At 51.5% G+C, this 22,800-nt stretch overlaps 1 protein-coding gene across 4 annotated transcripts in view; it reads right to left on the bottom strand.

Moving 5' to 3' along the window:
* The window catches only part of atrn (attractin), an 85,933-nt gene that overhangs the window by 31,187 nt on the left and 31,946 nt on the right, over positions 1-22,800 (bottom strand). For all 4 annotated transcript variants that reach the window (XM_035417160.1, XM_035417163.1, XM_035417161.1 and 1 more), the window contains exons 4-8: positions 13,753-13,881; positions 9,889-10,094; positions 7,300-7,468; positions 6,257-6,347; positions 5,309-5,552 (exon numbers count right to left, since the gene is read on the bottom strand). In XM_035417160.1, coding sequence (XP_035273051.1) covers positions 5,309-5,552; positions 6,257-6,347; positions 7,300-7,468; positions 9,889-10,094; positions 13,753-13,881 — 839 coding nt within the window. The remainder of the gene's footprint in view (positions 1-5,308; positions 5,553-6,256; positions 6,348-7,299; positions 7,469-9,888; positions 10,095-13,752; positions 13,882-22,800) is intronic.

Genomic DNA, 22,800 nt, shown 5'->3' with positions numbered 1-22,800 from the left:
CTCTACCACTTCTGCCACTCCCGCCATTCCCGCCACTCCTCTGTAAAATCCGCGCGTCGCGCTGTCCGTATAATTCACCATCATTACTAAACAGGCCAAGAAAATGAGCATTTTCAGCAGGACAACAGCCCGTCTGCGGCCAGTCATATTTCGCACCCGGTGCCTTCGCCGTGGGGGGGGGATCCTAAACCAGAACGATGGCGTCAGCAGAGAGACGATCTCATCGTTACGCTTCACAGCAAACTCCGGCCTAAACCTCGACGAAGCAGGCCAGGGGGGCAGGGGTGAACGCCGCCGCCCCCCCCCCCCCCCCCTTGGGGGGAAAGCAGTCTCAGTGGCCAGGGGCGGAGGTCCACACGCAAGGGGGAGGTCCATCCTTCTCAGGATGCGGTTTGTGGTCAGTTATAGAGCACCAAGCGCAAAACCAGCACTTAGCACTCAGCGCCATTTTGAGTGAGAGCCAGAGCGGGACCGAGCAGCGGGCAGCGGGCAGCGGGCGCTAACTGCAGCCCGGCGGCAGGGCCGGCGCACCCCGGCCCCCAGCCTGCACCCCGGCCCCCAGCCTGCCCCGCGGACGGCGGATCGATGGTGTCCCGCGCCGTGCGTCGCTGACCGCGTCGATCGATTGCCCGCCGATTTACACGTCCCCCGGGGGGCGCTTGTTTCGCGGTCACGGTGGCCGCCCCACCCCCCCGCCCCGGCCGGAGCACGGGGCATAAATTAGCCGCTAACAAACGACGACGGAGGCCTCGTGTTCGCTAATAGCCTCTTAATTCCGCCCCAGAGAGAGAGAGAGGGAGAGAGTGTGTGAGAGAGAGAGAGAGGGGGGGAGAGAGGGAGAGAGAGAGAGAGAGAGAGTGAGTGTGTGAGAGAGAGAGAGAGAGAGAGAGTGTGTGAGAGAGAGAGAGAGAGAGAGAGAGAGAGAGAGAGATGGGGGAGAGAGAGAGAGAGTGTGTGAGAGAGAGAGAGAGAGAGAGAGAGAGAGATGGGGGAGAGAGAGAGAGAGTGTGGGAGAGAGAGAGAGAGAGAGAGAGAGAGAGAGCGAGAGCGATAGCGACAGAAAGACACAGAGAGAGGTTGAGGGGAGAGAGAGAGAGAGTGTGTGAGAGAGAGAGAGAGAGAGAGAGAGAGAGAGATGGGGGAGAGAGAGAGAGAGTGTGTGAGAGAGAGAGAGAGAGAGAGAGAGAGAGAGAGAGAGAGAGAGATTTTAATCCGTGGCCCATCAGCATTCAGCCTCGCCCGGAGAGGAATTTCGGGTGGGCTGTAATTGGTGCGTCTGGCTCACGGGCCTGGCTGTCGGCCCTGGGACAACGCCGCTCCGCACTCCCCCGGGAAACGTTTCGGGAGAAAAGCGCTCGGTCACAGCCACAGGAACGCCTGTTCCTCCGCTGCTCGGCCAAGGCGGTTCGGGAGGCCCGGAGGATTAGATGTTCCGAAAAAAAAACTGAACCCACCAGGAACAACACCTGGAGGTCTCAGCTGGCTTCTTCGGAACGTCTATGGTTATATGTCTAACCCTGCCGACCCCCGGGTGTGGCCTTCCAGAGAAGCTCTGCTCCGGGTGGATTAAGTGGGCGGGGCCTGCCTGATCCCCATTACCGTGGAGACTAATAATAACTCCAAACGGGCAGATGGTCATCGGGGGCATCGGGGCGGAAACCTGATCTGAGAGGGCCACTGATCCAGGATTCCACAGGCACTCCAACACGCCCTTAACCAGAGCCTGGACATGAACACACGCTGCGCACACAGAGACAGAGACACACACACACACAGACACACACACACACACACAGACTTACACACACACACACACGCGCACACATCCAGAGACTTACACACACACACGCGCACATACAGAGACTTACACACACACACACACACATACAGAGACTTACACACACACACGCCGCGCACACAGAGACAGAGACACACACACACACAGACTTACGCACACGCGCACAGAGACACACACACACACACACACACAGACTTACGCACACGCGCACAGAGACACACACACACACACACACACTCTCACACCGCACACACACACACACATACAGAGACACACACACACATACACGCGCGCACACGCACATACAGACACACACACAGAGACCAACACACACTCACACAGACCAACACACACTCACTCACACACACACACAAGCCGTTTTGAAAGTAATGAATGTATTCAGTGTTTACAGTCCCACTTAATGTAAATATATATTTAATAAGCAGCTAACAAGCTTCAGTTATGTTTTGGTAGCGCACCATGTATACCACTTCAAACTGACACCGTATAATAGATCTGTACATATTTTTAATGTACAAGCAGAACACAATCGTTAGGACAGTTAACTAGCTCCTTAAGGGTTTGGTGCGAACAATGACGCATTCATGAATACAAGTGCCTCGTAGTTCAAAGCGCTTTGTGGCAGATGATGTCATGGAATCTGCCACTGTTTGTGGGCGCAGGGTGATGACATCACTGTGGACACTGCATGGGGATGAGTTTATTTTAAATGCAGGGCAGATCAGATTAGATTAGAAAAGCTATATATGACACCGTGTGCGATTAAATGCTAACAGGAAGTCCACGAAGGCTAAGAGCACCCGTAAATAGAAGACTATACTCATATCTGCACGCCAGTCGAAAGGGATCTGTGCTCTCCGCTTCCCACGGACTCTCAACTACAATTATTTCCACTGATTTCATCAAGGTTGCGTGCGTTGGGCTCCTGGTCGGCCTCTCCTTTTGAGATGCTGCTCCAGTCATCGCTCTGTGTGTGTCCGTGTGTGTGTGTGTGTGCTTGTATGTCTCTGTGCGTGCTTATGTGTGTGTGTTTGTGCGTCTTTGTGTATGTGCGTGCCTGTGTCTGTGCATTTGTGTGTGTGTGTGTGCGCATGTCTGTGTGAGTGCACATGCCTGTGTGTGTGTGTGTGTGTATATGTGCATGCCTGTGTCTGTGTCCCTGTGTGTGCATTTCTGTGTGTGTGTGTCTGTGTGTCTGTGTGCGAGTGTGTGGGTGCATTTGTGCGTGTGTTATGTCAACTAGCATAATCCTCCAGATCCTGTTTATTTCAAAAGGAACCTCCACTGTAGAAAATCATGCACAATTCTGTCTGTACTAAAGAACACCTCCTGTTACCTTCCCTTGTTAACATTATTTATTTATTTTGTTGTTTGCCTCTTAAAAACGCAAACCGCAACTGATGTCTACGCCAACGAGCAATGCATTATGGGATTTCTGGCTCTTCAGATCCACAACGTCCCTTCCTAACAGGGTGCAGACTGGCGTCGGGGAAGGGCAGAATCAGGTTTTTGAAAATAAGCAACCGGGACACGCCCTTATCCTGGCACAAAGGAAAGGCCCAATCACACCAAGCTCTCCAAGCACCGCTAACACCACAACTCCAGCTCCACACAACCCCCAACGTCACATCCCCCCCCCCCCCCCCACCCCCCCCCACCCCCCCACAGTTCCTCTTAAGCAGCGCCATCCTGTGGATGCTCTCCAAGGAGGAGGAGGCCTAATAACCGCCATTTTAAGCCAGGAGATGCCGGGGTGTGAAATGTTACTATGGTTACTACGTCACCCCCCCCCACCCCCCACAAGGCAGCAGGATTTATCCACGAGGCATGGTGTTAATGTACGCACCGTACGCGGAAACTTCCTGATCCAGCATCAGCCTAAAGACCTGTTGCAAAAAGCTACGCTAACTTACCGCTCGCGTCGTGGAATAAATGTTTTAAAATATTTTAGGGGGTGACGGCTTCAGATCTGAGGCCGGCTGTCGGGGAAACGGATGAGTTTGGGCCGGCGGCGCCCGTCCGTCCGTCTCGACCGCACCGCGCGCTCTCTCTCTCTCTCTCTCTTCGACGTTCACCACATGACGGATCTCCCCCCCGCCGCCGGCGATGATGATGAAGTTTTATATCCGTCCGTCCGTCCGTCCGTCTATCCATTCATCAGTGAGCGTTTGTGTGTGTGTGTGTGTGTGCGCGTGTGTGTGTGGAAACTGAAGTCATGTGACTCCCCGCTGCCGGCCGCGAGCGCCAACGAGCGTGCGGACGACCGCGCGACACTTTCCCGCTCGATAATATCGAAGGGCGAGCGGCTTTCCACATCCGACCGCCCTCGACGGGGGGTCCCGGTCAGCTGCCCCAAACACACACAGAGCCAGCTGCCCCATCAGACATAGAGCGAGCTGCCCCCAACATACAGAGAGCCAGCTGCCCCAAACACACAGAGAGCCAGCTACCCCAAACACACACAGAGTGAGCTGCCCTGTCTAACACACAGACCGAGCTCTGCTCCGTGATCCGTATGACACAGTCACCAAACTGCCACTGTACTCCTCACCCTGGTCACACTTGAAAATCAAACGACATCTACGAGCATGACGACAAAATTTATTAACCAAGTTACTTCATTAAATTAATTAAGAGTAATTAAATGAAACTCGAGTAAATTGCATCAATCCAGCCCCGGGCAAACTTGGAACGAGAACAGTGTACATAAATACCAAGGTACATTTGAAAAGACAAGCACTGTATGACTCATTAATTTCATTTCTCAAATTAAAACAATCAATCAAAAAATCTATTACGTTCATTAAAATCAGATCAAGGCCATTTTAAATCACCACCCAGCCAGCCCAGAAATGAAAAATTAAAACCATAAACACAAAGAGCTTGATCTCATCCGAATACTGACGGACAATACAGAAAACGTTTCGGCTGTCAATCGAACCCATGTCTCGCGCTCCAATACGTTTGCGGTCAAAAGCGACCGTCTCTTCTCTTTCCCTTCACCGCTATCACGCGAATCCACATTTTAATTTCAGAAGTGACACGGAACACCGCGACCGCGGCGGGTCTCACCTCCATGTCCCTGCTACCGCCATCGTTACCGCGGCAACACACCCAGCGTGAGAGCGGCGGCTTCGCGGATTGCGGTCGCCGCGACTACGGCTGCTCTTAGCACCTGGGGGGGGGGTGGTGGTGGTGGCGGAGTGGCGGGGGATTTATTGTAGTGAAGGGCCCAAAGCAGCAGCCACCAGCAGCCGTTGCCATGGTTACACCCTCACCCCACCCCCCCAGCCTGTCACTCACCAAGGACCGAGGTTGTGCTCCTGCACTTTGCTGATGTACCTGTACAGGGGGCCGTGGCCGAAGATGACCAGATTGATGGGGGTGGTGTCCCCCCCGGGGAGGGTTATTGTAGTGAAGGGCCCAAAGCAGCCGTTGCCACGGTTACCGCCCACCGCCCCCCCCTTCCCCACCCAGTCCATCACTCACCGAGGTTGTACTCCTGCACTTTGCTGATGTACCCGTAGAGGGGGCAGTGGCCGAAGATGACCAGCATGACGGGGGCGTCCTGGCCCAGCGGCACCACGTGGGCGGAGTGCCCCACCACCGCGTACTGCTCCTTGGCCCGCGGGCCCGCCAGGACCCAGGACTGGTTGTGCACGTGGAACACCCACAGCTGGCTGGTCACGTTGCCCGTGGAGTCGATCTTTCCCCCGTACATGTAGATCTTGCCCTGGGGGGGAGGCGGGATTGGGGGAAGGGGGGGTGGGCAGAGGGGTATCAGCATGGCTGGATTTCAAACACACACCTAAAATCTGCAGCTAGAATCTAGCGGCTCACCCTCCTACCCCCCCCTCCCCCCCCCCCCCCCCCCAAAATACCGACTCCCCATGTCGTGATCTGTGCTGAAAAATCCACGGCGTGTCCTTTTTCAAAACCCATCTTCTTTCTCCGCTCGTCCGTGAAGACCAAGACTCAAATTTGAGGGGATTACAGAAATAAATAAATAAACTCCCGTTTTTTGGGTTTTTTTTTTTTTTTTTAATGAAAGAAATCCATCTCGCCGCGAAAACGAATCAGACGCGAGATAAATAAAACATCGGCTCTAAATTGCAATTGGAGGGCGGGGGGGGGGGGGGTACTGGGGCCTATCAATTTCACACAGGCGGGCACATCTGCGAGGAGGGCGGTGGGGGGGGCGATAAAAAACACCCAGCTAGACTCACACACTCCCTCAACCAAGCCCCCCCTCCCCACCCCCTGCCCCCCCGCAGCCCACAAACTGTAATAAATCTCGTCTGAGCACTAGAGCCGTAAATTACCTACCGATGCACGGCGTTAAGGCTTCAAAGCGCACCAACACCAACCAACACCCCCCCCCCCCACCACCCCCGTTCAGTACCCTAACCCAAACCCCCCCCCCCCCCCCCCCCGTACCTCGTGCAGGGCCAGGGAGTGCCCATAGCGTCCCGTGACGGAGTTGACGGATCGGTTGAGAGTCAGCCATTCCTGAGAGGTCACGTTATACCTGTACGGACAGATTGAGAAGAGGGGGGGGGCATCGTGGGGGGGCAGGAGGGGACATCAGAGAGATTAAGGGAGGCACAGCACTGACATCCTTCATTTTGGGGGCCACCCGAAGAGCAAAACGAGACGGGTCTCAGATCGTACATCAAAATCCCTGTGAGCCAGAGACCTGGACGCATTCCCAACCTGGCAACCCTCTGTGTCCCGCACTCTCCCTCCCTCTCCAGCTCCGCTGGTGTGCGTCGAGCGTTCCGACACAAAATGGCTGCCGTGCATCACCCAGGAGGCTGCTTCACATTGGTGCTAATTTTGTGTGATAATATGTTATCTATTTTTATTATTATTATTATTATTATGATTATGCTTTCTAACAGACAGCACTGATATCTAACTGATAGCACTGGGAGCACAAAGTGTACACAGAATTTCATAGTCCTGGTTTCAAAAGTGCTGTCCAGCAGATGAAACATCTTAAAATCAGCAGCTGCCTCATTTTTTTTGGGCTACTCTACGTCTGGCAGTGGCTACGTCCAAACGCTAGCTTCATTAGAGCAGAATTAATCTCCCCATCTGAGGCGACGTTTCAGAGAAGTCTGTTTTAATTTGCGCCGAAACAGAGGAACAGAGGAAGTCTAAAAGGCTGAGTATCACACAGCATTTCCACGGAAAAAGGAGTTCTAACGGACTTATAAATAAGTCTGTTACTTAAACCCTTTATTTTAAACCCAAACGAGAAATCCCTTTATGGAGCCCTGGGCCCCTTTATCCTAGCACGATAACGGATTTACACGACACCCCCTCTACTCACCTACCAATCACACGGAGCGATCTATAGCAACGCACAAAAAACAGATTTTCAACCAGGCTGCCGAACAAATCTATACCGTGTACTTTCAGGAGAAGGAGACACGATGCGAGCCGTGCCAGGAAGCAGGCGAGGCCAGGACACTCACGCTTGCACCATGTTGTACTCGGAGTAGTTGAACATGTACCCCCCGATGACCCACATGACGTCCCGGTCCACCACGGCCTTATGGGACGCCCGAGCCAGGCTCGGCACCGAGTACTCCTCCCGGGTCCAGAACGAACGGTTCGCCGGGACGGGTATGGAGCAATCGGGACCTGGGGTGGAGTGGGGGGGGGGGCAGGAGAGGGGGATTATATCACTGCAACAACATTATCCTAATAATCAATCTTGCACTGGTCAGTACATGTAACACCTTTAATCATAATAATCAACCTTACAATGGTCAGAACCTGTAACTCCATTATCATAATAAGCAACCTCACACTGGTTAGAATAACACAGCCACACCCTTCCAACTCAACGTGGCCGGCTGTGTAATTAGACTGGACCGAGCGTATTCTCTCTGAATTCAGGCTATAACTAATGCTGATGTCATGGTCTGTGTTGTACTCGGATTGTGATTACAGGTTACAGTTTACTGGGATACTAGCTGCAGCATGCTCACAACAGCAAGCAGCCTATGAGTTCATTGCACTGCATCAGCTCCATACACTACAGAAGATCCATTCAATGCAATCATTCCACGCACTGCAGAAGTTACATGCACTGCAATAATTACATGCAGTGCAGAAGTTACATGGACTGACATAGCTTCATGCACTGCAATAATTCCATGCACTGCAGAAGTTACATACACTGGGACAGTTCCATGCACTACAGAAGTTAGATGCACTGGTACAGTTCCATGCACTGCAATAATTCCCTGCGCTGCAGAAGTTCCATGCACTGCAATGGTTACAATGTACATTCAGGCATTTTTTTCAAACGCAGAAAGTTTAGGCGCCTCTGCTGTGTACACCGTTCACGCTTCACAGGCTGTGTGATGCAGCAGCACGTAATCCGTCTCCGCAGACAGAGCCCGCGGGCACGGCTCATTCGCATTCCGCTCTCCTGCGGTGTTTACAAGGCGCTCGGCCGAATCCGCACAAACGCGCAGCCAAACGCATTGTGTTTCTCGCAAACTAATTTCACAAATACATATTTCATCGCGAGCAGGAACGAAATGTCGACCGAGCAAGGACAGAGGCAGAAAATACAAGCAGCCGCGGCTTCCACTCAAACGCAGAGAATCAGAAGCTGCCAGCATGCGCAAATTTCCCTCAATAAATCCCCACAAATGTAAGGTTTTTGTTTTATTAAATCTATAGGATACATAAAATGGATAAAGTGCACAGAAGTTTGTGGCAAATGGACCATTTTAAAAGCAGAGATATGGAGCGGGGTTAACAGGAAAATCTGTGGAGGAGATGACTGAAGATAATTTCGGGGTGACAGTGTGATTGGTTGCGATGATTATCTGAAGCCCCTGGTAACATTTAGGCTGTCCTCAAATCATTAATAAAACAAAATTACGGCAGCACGGATATCCAGAGAAACATGAACCGGCCTTTAATTTGTGTACTACCGTTGGTAAGGCAATCCGAGGTTCATTAAGAAAGCGTATTTACAGCGGGCTTGAGGTGAATACAAAATCACGCGCTGGGCTACAGAACCGAGCGCGACCGCGGAAAAAAAACGGCAGTTTATCTCCCTGCTCACGGTTCAACTAAAGTTGCCGTGGGCATGAGAGGGAGAGTCGGCTTTGATGCGTACGTGAACTGCGCAACTTCGCACGGGAGGAAAAAGCAAAAGCCCGCGAGGCGTCGCGGAAATACTTTGCGACTGGCAACTGAGACGTTACACATTAGCAAGCGTGCTCGCGCATATTCCGCCGGTCACGTCCGCGAAAGCCTTCGCATTTTAATGAAGACTTGAATGTTCAGACTTTCTTTTTTTAACCTAATCTGGAGGGGAAACCAAGACCCCGGGGCAGTGCTTTAAAAAGCCCTTCTTGATCCCGCCGGCTACGCGGAGATAAGCATGCATGAGGGGACGTGTCTGCGCGTGTCCCTCAGCGAGACACGGACTTCAGCACTTCAATCTAAAATCTTTCCGCAGTAAAATCGATTTCGGGGGAAAAAAGTGGACAAAGCCAGAGCTTTTGAAGAGCTGGAGCTTGTGGTGGCTATAAAACTCTGAGAGGCAGTTTAGCCGCATTTATTACTGGGCTTAATAAGTGACGCACTGTGTCTGCGTGGGAACCATTTAGCCTTTCAACATCCTGTCCAAAAATATCACCATATGCTGAACTGAAAACCGAAAACCGGCAGACAGAGTTTGACACCTGTGTCATAGCGTGTACTCAGTTAGAGTTATAGAAGCCGCAGTAGAGTAGATTTGCTTCAGTGCTAGAGGGGGGCAGTAGAGGACGTCAGACCCAGTGTGTGTGTGTGTGTGTATGAGTGTGTTTGTGTGAGGCCCCTGTGTGTGTGTGTGAATGTGTGTAAGTGAGACCCTGTGTGTGTGTGTGTGTATGTGTGTAAGTCAGACCCAGTGTGTGTGTGTGTGTGTGTATGAGTGTGTTTGTGTAAGTGAGACCCTGTGTGTGTGTATGCGTGCAGTAGAGCAGGTCAGACCCTGTGTATGAGTATGTGAGTGTGTGCTCGTGCAGTACAGCAGGTTGGACGGTGCCCACCTTGCCAGCCCGGTTGGCACAGGCAGCCCTTGGTGCCGTTGGGCTGGCAGACGCCCCGCTCGGGGTACCCGCAGTCCCACGCGCAGTACGGGACGTCGCACGCCTCCCCCTTCCACTGGCCCTCGCACTCGCAGTAGACCGAATCGCTGGTGCCGCCCACCCGACACTCCCCGTGTCCCGAGCAGTTATTGGGGCACGAGTTTATCCTGCAGGACAGAGAGGAGGAGAGAGGAAAAACAGACAGACAGACAGACAGACAGACAGACATGACCATCTGGGCCTTCATTTGTTTCCAAGGAGGACAGATTAAACACTGCAGTATCGATCGATCTTTATTTTCTAGCAAACATTTGCAATCCTGTGGTTAAACCGTGCTTTACAGTGGACATTTCCTTGCGAGAAAAAGACCCAACGCCAAGGTATTTCTATTCTATACCAAGAAAAAAAAAAACAGGAAAATTTTTTTTTTTTTTTGGGAAACGGGGGAAAAAAGCTGAAAAATTATTCCCTCCCCCCCCCCCAATGCGCGATGAAGCGGAGCTCCGCGTGCGGCGGGATGCGGAGGCTCGTTTCGCTAATGAACGATGCTAATCAGCGCTATTCATGCTACACCAGCGCCTGGGTGAATAAGGACGGAGAGCGCGGCTGAGGCGCGGGGGCGCGCGCGCTAACGAAGGTGGAGCGGGAGGACCGCATGGTGAGAGAGCAGCCTCTCCGTGATTGGCTGAGACGCTAATGGGGGGGAAATCGGAGGCTGCTGATGCTGTTCATCTCACAGCCGGGGGGGGGGGGGGCGGATTCAGAGACCGCAGAGCCGGCTGGTCTTCGCGTGTAAAAAACCGCTCGGTCGCGTCCGCGAAACACAGCAGCGGCGGCGGCGGCGGCGGCGGCGGCCCAGCCAGACCACCGCTCCTCTATTACGCTGCGCTGTGTGTGACTGAGAGAAAGGGAGTCTGTGTGTGTGTGTATGTGAGACCTGTGTGTGTGTGTGTGTGTGTGTGTATCTGTGTGTGTGTATGTGAGACCCTGTGTGTGTGTGTGTGTGTGTGTATCTGTGTGTGTGTATGTGAGACCCTGTGTGTGTGTATGTGTGTGTGTGTATGTGCACATGAGCGTGTGTGTGTGTGTGTATGTGAGACCCTGTGTGTGTGTGCGTGTGTATCTGTGTGTGTGTGTATGTGCGTGCGTGTATCTGTGTGTGTGTGTGTGTAAGTGAGACCCTGTGTGTATGGGTGTGTTCATCATCCCGAGAGCAGTCTCTAAAGCTGATAGGAGACGGAGTCGAGGAGTCTCATTGGGTGACTGAGGCAGAGCACAGCGGAGAGGTTAATGACAGATAAACACCGCGCGTCTCGGGCTCTGCGGGGTAACCGGGGGAAACGGGGGGGATGGGCGTCGTCTTCAGTCAGAGGTCCAGCGAACACGGCGACGGGGCCACAGCCTTCATCATCCCAGCCAGCGGTTTCATTTCACACTCATTACTCTTAAAAACGAGGCGAAAGCCGCCCCTCTCACCACGGCGACGGATCGCACGCCGCCGCCCATCTCTCTGCTTCCTGAGCCGGACCCCTGTGCCCTCCGAAGGGAGGATCAATGCATCCATCAGCACGCGCTACTGCGCTTAAACCTGCTCATAAACCACACGCCGATAACACAAAGCACCAGCCAGCTCACAGAACCACGCAAACCACACGCCGATAACACAAAGCACCAGCCAGCTCACAGAACGACGCAAACCACACGCAGATAACACAACGCACCTCACACAGCGACACAAACTACACACTGAACACGCAACGCGCCCTCCAGCAACACAAACGACACACTGATAACACAACACACCTGCCAGCTAACAGAACGACGCAAACCACACGTAGATAACACAAAGCACCTCACACCGCGACACAAACAACACTGATGACACAACACACCTGCCAGCGACACAAACTACACGGCGATAACAACACACCTGCCAGCTAAGAGAACGACACATGACACACTGATAACACAACGCACGTGTCACCTCACACAGCGACACAAACAACACTGGCACTTAAATATTGCCCACAAATTACACCGCTTTTAATGTAGCACTGATACAGAATGACTTGACAAGGCACATCGAAAACTATTTCCCTTTCACACAGATGTTTTACTTGACATTACGATCTCGATGTATCTGTAATGTTTAAAAAAAATACTGCATCACGCGTACAGTAAACGCATCGTAAAACGCAGCTATTGCACGATATTCTCCAACCATAAAACCAGCGGAGGTCAGCAAGATAACACGCAGAAACTGCGCAGCCTATTTAAACACCCATTTAACGTTTAAAGTTCATAGTTTCATCAAAACCCAAAAAGCCCAGCAGTCACTGCAGAGTTTTCCAAACCAACGACCTCTCCCTCACAACAAATTCATTAATAAATCGGTTCAGTCAAGCGGCGCAACTCTTGCAAGTTATCCATTAATTCGGCTCCTGACGCCGTGACTTTGCAACTTCGAACGAGCAGAATGACAGGCGGAGCGTGTGGTTGGGTGCTGCTCTCCTTTTCGTCTCTGACAATTGCTTTTGGCAAACAACGCGGCACTAAACGGTCTCGAGCGCGCCGGGGATATATTTTTTACAAGCCAAACAGGGTGTGGAACGACAGTCACGGCGGTGAGCGTTTAACCGAACGACCTTGTCCTCGCTGGAAGCCCATAAACCCGTCTGCGGTCCACAGGTGCTTTATACGGCCCGGACCGCGGCCGCTCACTCCGCTAACGACCAGGCGGTCACACGGTCCGGTCCGGTCCGGTCCGGCCCTCCAGTCGTTATTTCGGCGTGACCTCCTCTTTGCCGAGGAGCACGTTCTGACCGCGAGCTGCTCGGTTCATCTCGACGCGGAAGGAGGTGCAGTAACGAGGCCCGTTGTTGTTGTTTTTTGTTTTTTTTTTCCTTCTTCCCCGAACGGTTGCGCGATGTGACAGAACGGAACAAACTTCTCCGGGAACATTTTCTTCTCACATCAGCAACTCGATGCCGTGACTAAGCATACCGATAGTGCCCCCCCGCCCCTGCATAACCCCCACCCCCACCCAAACCACTTCCCGTCTCTCAGAGGTGTTTCTGAGCATAGCAATGAACTAAGGCCGCCACCTTCACATTACACATTACTAATGCCAATTCACCCGCCATTAGAGCCCACAGAACTCATGCAAAGGGTGATTTTTTTTAACCAGAGATTCCCTTCACTGAAACCAGACCTACAGGAACTCTGCACAGAGCTACTCCACTGGCAGGCAGGTTCCCAGCTAGCCAGAGGGGGCGCTACTGAATGATAAGGTGAGGGGTGGGGGGGCATAATAAGGCTCATTACTTACTGCTCCTGCAGAGTTACCTGTACTGTGCAGAGATACCTGTGCTGTGCTGGGTTACCTGTGCTGTGCAGAGTTACCTATGCTGTGCAGTTACCTGTGATGTACAGAGGTACCTGTGCAGTGCAGTGTTACCTATGCTGTGCAGAGTTACCTGTGCTGTACAGAGTTACCTGTGCTGTACAGAGTTACCTGTGCTGTGCAGTGTTACCTGTGCTGTGCAGAGTTACCTGTGCTGTGCAGTGTTACCTGTGCTGTGCTGGGTTACCTGTGCTGTGCTGGGTTACCCGTGCTGTACAGTGTTACCTGTGCAGTGCAGTGTTACCTGTGCTGTACAGTGTTACCTGTGCTGTGCAGAGTTACCTGCGCTGTGCAGTTACCTGTGCTGTACAGTGTTACCTGTGCAGAGTTACCTGTGCAGTGCAGTGTTACCTGTGCAGAGTTACCTGTGCAGCGCAGAGTTACCTGTGCTGTACAGTGTTACCTGTGCAGTGCAGTGTTACCTGTAAGAGACGTTGAAGCCGGTCAGGTTGTAGGCAGCGTCGCTGAAGAAGTGCAGCAGGGCGTAGCCGGATTTGGAGACCACCTCCGGGACCGTCTCGTTAGTGTAGCGCTCTGGGACGATGAGCCCACTGCAAACATAAACACACACGATCTCTAACACTGCTGAACATGCACACACACACACACACACACACACACACAATCTCTAACACTGCTGAACACAGACACACACACAGATACACACACACACACACAGATAAACACACACACACACACACACAATCTCTAACACTGCTGAACATGGACAGACACACACACACACACACACACACAGATAAACACACACGATCTCTAACACTGCTGAACATGGACAGACACACAGATACACACACACACACACACACACACACACACAGATAAACACACACGATCTCTAACACTGCTGAACATGGACACACACACACACACACAGATAAACACACACGATCTCTAACACTGCTGAACATGGACAGACACACACATGCACACACACACACACACACACACAGATACACACACACACACACATAGATAAACACACATGATCTCTAACACTGCTGAACATGGACAGACACACAGATACACACACACATTCACACACATGCGCGCGCACGCACGCACGCACACACACGCACGCACACACACACACACAGCAAGAGGCACATATGGAGGATCAAAAAAAGCGAGTGAGAAGCAAAAAAAAAATATTGAGAGAACTTCAAACTTCAAAAAGAAAGGCAGCAGTGTACTCAGAGCCACAGAGCAGAGCGTTTCCTCAGGCTGGGGGAACAGAGCACAGACATCACTCCCCTCAGCACAGAGACGGGCTCCATTTTGGCTCCAGGCTGCGGAAGAAAGCTTCACATGGGCTGGGGAGGGGGAGGGGGAGGGAGGCAGGCTTAACAACCCACACTTTATCTTTGGGGGGGGGGAGGGGGGGTCCAATCCCAGGGGACCCACTCCCTGCACCAGCATGGTGCCAGATCCAGGCTGCGGATATACCGCGGGGAACTCTCTCTTCCTGCACGGCACTTTAATTAGGGCTGAGGCCCGGGGGTCCCCCCCCCCCTCTCTGCTTATAGGGGATTCAGGATTCGGACCGAGGCAGGGGGTCCCTGACCCTGTACAGCCGGGGCGACAACTGTTTTCAACTCCCACCTTAAAAAAATAAATAAATAAATAAATAAATCCTCTACCCACCTCAACCCCAAAAAACCAGGCGAGGGGAATTTGTAGGAAAAATAAAAGATTATTACACAGTTATAAGCGCAGAGTAACAAAGAAACGCAACTAGTGCTGGAGACTCCTCAGGCAAGGGTTAGAGGTTAGGCGACAGGAAATTACGAATAGGGGTGAAATGCAGACATGGGGTAACGGTAGGGTTAAGGCTGAGTCTGGGGTTGGGTGCTGGGGGCTACTTATAGAGATCATTGATTATTGGCCTTGGGGGGTTCAGTTGATCCTTCAGTCATTATCAACCAATGATGCAGAAATCTAAACCTCTATAGGCCACAGCGTAGTGACACAGACCTAGAGAGGCGGGAAAACCGCTCGATAAACTCAGCCTGTGTTCTCAGGGCGGCGCACAGCGTCCCACACCGGCCCAATGCGCCACTTCCTGTTTCGGGTTACGATTCGAACGACGGCTAAAATCCGGCAGAGAAAATCGATAGGGCGCAAAACTTCGGCATCGTGCCAAAAATGCCTCCGCAGCCGGCGGCCGGTTTGGCGGATGGATCGCGGCGGTGACATTCAAACGCTCGGCGATCGATTCGAGACGAAGGACACCGACCCGCGGCGAACCTTCAGGGGTTTGAGATTTCACTTCAAAACCGAAAATAAATAGATATACTTTAGGTCAGTGCCGCTTACATTATTAACATCCATGTCAAATCAATATTTCCACTGAACAAAAAAAGCATCTTCCCCTCGAGCAGCCAGACGAACACGCAAGACGCCAGCCGGCCCGGACACCCTTCCCAAAATGCTCTGCCGGACAAGGCGCGTTTTGTGGAGAGCCCGGAAAGCTGGCGCGGCTGGGTATGCACCCGTGAAATCGGCCGTGGCACGCTGGCCCCGAGGACCGCGCGGTTACCGCCAACTTTTAACTGTCCCAGCGTGACCGGGACGGGGGGGTCATCCGGGAAAAAAAAAAAAAAAAAAAAAAAACACCAAGAATTTGTTCACAAAGAACGCGCTTCTATGAAAATGTGTCCATCGTGTACCCATCTGATTACACAGAACGCGCTTCTATGAAAATGTGGCCATCGTGTACCCATTTATTTAGAAAGAACGAGTTTCTAAGAAAACGTACTCATGTTATTCTGTCTCCGCCCAGCCCGAGTAGAGGCTGGGCCCGGTCAGTACACACACTGTGATCTGGCTGCGACTTCGGCACACGGACGCTAACGTAGGATTTTTCCTGCCAAAGTCCATTATTTCCCCTTAAATCCCATTGATGGCAAAAAAAAATAACTCCACACCACAATCTTGTAGATTGATACCAGTTTTTAAAAAAATATAATATGTTCTACTTATAACGTACCACAGTGGAAAATGAATATAATTAAAATGAGATGAAGTGACATAGATACCATGCTCCCAATCCCAACTTCAACGCGTTTAAATCCGATTGGTTCGGCAGACCCGCAGAGAACGAGGAGCCCCTTTTTCTCGCACGCCCCTAACTCACCTGTACGAGATGGCGCGTTGATGAAGACGATGATGAAGAGCCGAGCCGAGCCGTCGCCGAGGACAACCGAGCGCGCGTCCGCTGACCCGGAGACCGGCGGGGGGGGGGGGGGGGAACCCAAAAAAATAAAAAACGGAGACGCTCTAAATCCTGACATTAACGGGGACGACCGGGGGACACGTTTGGATTAGGAGGCGAGCTCGCTCCCGCGGGTAATCGCTCCTGTGATCTCACACGGACAAATCCGGCTCCACCTGGCTTGGCTGCACTGAAACGCTGAGGGGGGGGGGGATGGGGGGGGGGATAGTGTCATTCGGCGGGCAGTATTAATCCATTTTTTCCACACTCTCTCCATTTGCTTTGTTACAGCAGTTTTGAAGAGGGTGGGCCGTGAACAGAATGCATGATGGGAAACGTCCCCAGGACTCTCCTGCGAGTGGCTTTTTGTTTTTTTTTTTCCCGATGTGGAAGCGGAGCTTTTATAGATGGGACACTGGGTAAAGACATCAATTCTGGATGAAAGAGACGCCCAGGAAAAAAAGCACCCGCTGAATTCCTAAAAATGTAAAAATGATGTATGGAGGTGCCAAGCTCTGGGCTCTATTCATGCTGAGGACAGCCAACACCACTCCCATTAAATAGGGGTGAAAGGCTGGAAAATAAGTTTGCTTCTTTTTTTAAAAAACAGAGAAAGCTTCGCAAACACAAGCGCACGTCTCATCTCATGCGGAAACAGCTTCGCATACGGTGTGGGTGAATTCGTTTGGAGGGATGAACATTTCCGTTGAAGGTTTGGCGCGTGTATTTTTAGCCTTGCCTTAACATTATTTATGCAGACTATTTGCAGTGCAGTTATTGCTATGCAAATAAAAAAAAATCCCTTTTCATATCAATCAAAATCTCTCTGCCTCATGCTCATGTGACCCATATACACTGAGAACCCAGGGGGAAATGCTGAAAAGCTGTTCAGCCACAGATTTCAGACATCAAACTAAAAATCACTACCTGAAAACATTTCCAAAGACTACAATAGTTACCCACCATGTCCTATCGACCTAGATTATTTAAGAAAATGCACAGGTTTTTTTTTTTTTGCTTCTCCTCTACACAGATTTTTTCATTATAAGCATTATTTGGAACGCGTTCTCTTAGCCGCAGGGGAAGAGAACCTTGAGCGAGGTGTGCGCTCACAACTGCTGCGTCTTCCAGAATCCCCGCCGCAGGAAGAGCTGCTCAGCGCGGCGAACTCCGTTTCGCTGAGACGTCCGTTTCCGTCGCCTTTTTAACCTGGGGGGGGGGGGGATGCTGCCTGCCCTCCTTTCGGGAGTTGTCTACTGGCGCTGTTAGGCTGTTGTACGAGGTTAAAACCCCCCCGTCCCCCCCCCACCTCACCCCCCCTCCACTTATTTCCAAAGAAATCGACTCCAGCTCCCACTCAATATACTCCTCAGCGAAAGCGTGGCGACGCGGGGGCCGTTGAAAACTCCCAGAAGGAAGTGCGCTGAAACCGCCAACGGTTGTCAGGAGACGACGGAAATACCCCCCCCCCCCACCCCACCCCACCCACCCAACCCCCCCAAACACAAACACGATCCAAGCCAGCCGATCCTGTGGCCTTCTGTTCACAGCGCAGCCACCAGTGTCCCAGGGGCCATCTTACCTTCAGCTGCATCCCCAGCACTCCGATCCAGGCCCGTACTCACAAAGGACCTCAGGGTGCTGATCTAGGATCAGTTTGTTTTTTCCTTCTACCTCATAATGGTAAAAAAGGTTTAAGGTAGAGGCTCGGGGGAAAGCGAAATCTAGATCAGAGCTCTTATCCCGAGATGCTTTATGACTATAGGCCGAGATCTCACAGCGTTCACTAACTTTCATAGCGTGGTGAACGATGGAACGTCCGGGTGGAACACCCGGGTGAATGATGGAGCCCGATTGGTCGATGGGTGTGATGCAACAGTACACACTGTGAGGAAGGAGAGTGTGCAGTCCAAATTTTCTAACCATCATACGGTCCATAAAAATGCAGGGGTGATTCACGACACAAACAAATGGCTCGGCAGCTAGCTGGCAGAACAACAGGACACAATTTAAAATAGAAAATGAAACTAGCCAGCCAGCTATAAGAAGAAAAACAGTGAGAGAGAAGGAAAAAAAAAAAACATTACCACGCTACAGAACAGTGCAATTCCTAAATCATAAATTTTCTCACTGTGGAATTATATTGGGTTCTAGGGGTTACAAAAAGAGACTGAGATATAATTCTGTGCCTTTCCTGTTTTTATTAGCCAAAAGCAGAACCGGGAATGTGACTAAAAACTGAAAACCCATGACATCACCGCCCAGCCGCGAGACCATTACGCCTCCCCTTGCCACGCAACTTCCGCGAAAAATTCATAAAAAAAGGCCCTGGAGAAACCGCCTCTCCGTGACTGGCGACGCGGGGACCGTAGAGCGGCCGTCCGCGAACGCGTTTTCGATCAGCCTAGACGCAGTCAGAATGCTGCACTCTCTACTGAAAGGGGTAATAGCACCGCTGAGCACGGGTGTTTGCGGAGAGTACCAGAATCATTTCTGAGCAGCAAAAAAAAAAAAATTACCCAGAAGCAAAAGCAAAAAAAAAAAAAAAAAAAAAAGCAATAAACGCCAAGCTGTTGCAAAATAAAGTATTTTTATACCCTAGTATGTGGTACGTAGCAGGTGGATACTAGCCCAAACAGACCACGGACAGCATATCAGCACAGCTTGCTAGCAGACAAGGTCAGGAACTCTGCATTTCAATTCAGGTGAACTTCATCGACAGTTTCCTATAAAGTGCATCTTCCTCTTTCAACCCAGCTCTCTTCAACAAGCCCAGAGACTCTGAAACAAAATGACTTTTTCCCCCTTCGAGCACGAGCAGGGTTAAGTAAACGCAGCCTGATCACAAGCCGATTTATTTTATACGTATTATTTACGCGCGGGGAAAAGGCACAGCCGCATTAAAAGCAGATTACGCGCAAACACATCGAGTAAAATCCAGACCGCCAGACCCTCCATAACTCAGAGAGGGAGAATAATCAGGGCGATCGAGTTTTTAAAAAAAAGAAGTCAATTCTCAATAGGCTATGCTGAGGGTCACTCCAGCTGCAGAGAGCCAAAGGCACTAAATCACAAGCAGCGCTGATTCCTTCTGATTTATGCTCCTCTTCGAGCCCTTCATTTGTTTCTGTGCGACTATTTCAAACGTTTCTTTTTTTTTTTATTATTACATAAATGGTATGTAATTATATGCAGGTCTGGTCCAGGAGGAGGTTGTAAAGAGGAGGAAGTGAAATGGAAATTAGGGGAGTCGTCTGAGGTTGAAGTAGAGAGACGATAATTAACGCTAATTGAGGCTCTCTCGATCGCCGAGGCAACCGACAGCCGTAACCCCCCCCCCCCCGCCCGCCCCGCTTCCGAGTCGCATTCCACAAATCACCGAATCAACCAGGCGGGGGCACATCAGCCAATCGAATCAACAAACACAGGTAATCGTTATCCAATCAAAAAACTACACAGGCTGATAATCATCCCCCCCTCCCCCAATCAGATCACCCCAGCCGAATGAACCCCAGGCTGATAATCGCTCGCGGAAACGCCAGGTTTTCCGCTCGCCCACTCAGCTTCCCCGCTAACCTGATAATTGGGCTAATCAAACCGCCAAGCCGTTCACCCGAGACTGAAATCCACACGGTCAGATCTGGCAACGGCCCAATCAATAGCCCCCCCTCCCCCTCCCCCCCGATGTGCTAGTCGAACCCGCGGGCCAACCGAACGGCTCTCCTGCACGCTGTGAGAAAAGGGGCACTAAAGGAAGATGAATAATTTAAGCACCGCGCCGGCGAAGGGGGCCGTACGAGCACCTCGGCCGTTGCAAGGAAAATTTAAGCGTATCAGACTCAAAACGCAGCCCGAACGCTGACGCAACCTTGGAGTAAGACCCGTTACCGAGATTAAACGCGCTGGAATAATGCGATCTGCGCTGCGGGCTCAGCCCTTTCTGCAACGATAAGAAAGAAATACGCCTAAAATAAGAGAGAAATACGTCTAAAACACTGAAACGAAGTCTCCAACGCCACCACTTGCAGCCGCACGCAACTTCTGTAGCAAGAACACGGGTCCCAGGACAGACATTTACACGGGCACCAATATGTTGTGCATACGCGATAAAATTAATGGAGCCGCAATTATAAGAGGGGGGGCTGGGGGGGGGCAGCGGGGTACCACACAGACTTTTGTTTGTCCTGAAACGAATCCAGCAACATACCTGGGCTCCATTTAAAAAATAAAAAATAAAAACAAATAAAAAGGCTACTGATGACAGCGCTAGCAGACACACACACACACACACACACACACACACACACAGCGGAAATCACTTTCGACGGCTAATTGACCACCGCTTCATTACGAGAGCCTCATTTCCCCCCGTCTCATCAATCAGCAGCTGCTCCTGCGGCTGATTGGCCGGCTGCAACGCGCGACTGACCCGCGCCAGACGCGCGGGTGCTGCGGCACTGCGGCGCGCTGAACGCGCAGGTGGACTGCGGAGGAAGAGGAGGAGGAGGAGGAGGCAGGTGGGCTGAAGGTGTCTGCTGAAAGACCGTCTGCTGTCTCCCATAATAATGCTGGAGCGGGATTGGCAAACACAAATACAGCCATAAAAAAGTCAAATAAGAGATAACGAGTTGGAAATGGATGCTGCAACTGTTCAACAGCTTGCTGCAATCTTTGTCAAAGGCAGAAAATAAACATAATATAAATGTATACAAAGTTTGTAGGATAAAGATCGCTATGGCTACGTCGTATGTCACTATGGTCTGAATAATACTTCTGTAGAGCAAAACAAGTGTAAAAAAGATTTCTACCAGGCCAGATTGCCAAAAAAACAGGCCTTGTTTGCTCCCCGAAATTAGCCGTCACTCAAGACTGACAGAAGCAATTGGGGCAAAAACATTAAACGAGAGAATACCTTCATCTGTTTATACGGAATCTTTAAACCCTAAACATTCTGAGGTAGGAGCTTCTATCTCCCCAATGCAGCCAGGAAAATAAGAGATTTCAGATAGGGGATGATGAACTTGGTCATGAAGACAAAATACAAAAAAACATTCCAGGGAAGTTTAAAAAAAACTTTCTTTTTTTTTTTTTCAAGCTGGAGAGTCTCCAGAACTTGGCGAGCCTTATCGGAAGCTTGTTCCACAGGGGAAGCGATCCCGGGTCCTTATCTTAAACCGCAGGGCCCGGCGGAGATTTGGGTGGGTGGCGTTAGCGACTGGGTTTTGGGGCTGCGGAGCGAGGCCATTTTGCTGTCAGCGACCGAGGCGGGGGGGGCCATCAATCACACCACCCCCCGCCGCCGTGTTTAAACAAGGAAGCAATCGAGACGACCCGGCGGGCCGAGGTCGGTTTTTCTTAGCCCCACCCCTCCCTCCCGCTGGATTCCGGCCAATCAGACAGCCAGGAAGTGAGCAAGTCTGCCCCTCGCAGCCAGCCGGACGCGCCAGATACCCGGCTTCCTGTTCTCCACGCCGACCGCTTCGTCTCACGTCTCCCTCACCACCGCAGCCTGGACGTTCGACTCTTGGATAACGTCTCACGAATATTAACGAAGGTGCAGGACGAAAGGGCAGCGGCGTGGCAGCGAATGTTCCGTCCTTGACCGCACCTTCTCATAATAAATATTCATACACTGCATCGCAGCGGCAGAAAGTCCCGTTGCCAAACTGAAGGCTCCAGTAGTTTGGAAGTCGAGAGGACGGGAGAGAGCGTTTGGGTCTGTCTCTACGGAAGGTGTCACTGCAGCCACCAGGAAAAGCGAGGATTGCTTTCTTGGCTCATATTTTTTTTTTAAGTACATTATCCAGCTGGATAATGCACCATGTGACCAAGCACGCATCATCTCAAGCTGTTCCCAAGAATGGGACGCTGGCTTCAGTTTAGCCCAACGCAGCCTGCACAGTCTCCAGAACCCATTCCAACAGAGCACCTTTGGGATGAGGAGGAATGGGAGGCCCGCGGCATAAATGTGCGGCCAAAACACTCTGCGTGGCCTGCATGATGCAATCGAGTCAGCACAGACCAAAATTCCTGAGGAGTGCTTCCGGCACCTTGTTGTATCCATGCCACTAAGAATTCTGGGTCAAACAGTGGGCCTAGCTGGTACGAGATGGGTGTACCTAATAAAGTGGCCACTGAGTACGTATTTACACGTGTATACATATACGTACAATGGGGATCAAACGTCTGAGGACACTAGCAAGTTCTGGTTGTTTTCATTATTTATTAAGGAATAATG

This window comes from Anguilla anguilla, chromosome 5, assembly GCF_013347855.1.
Source record: "Anguilla anguilla isolate fAngAng1 chromosome 5, fAngAng1.pri, whole genome shotgun sequence".
In the NCBI taxonomy this organism is placed as follows: Eukaryota; Metazoa; Chordata; class Actinopteri; order Anguilliformes; family Anguillidae; genus Anguilla; species Anguilla anguilla.
This window is presented reverse-complemented; position numbering and strand designations above follow the sequence as displayed.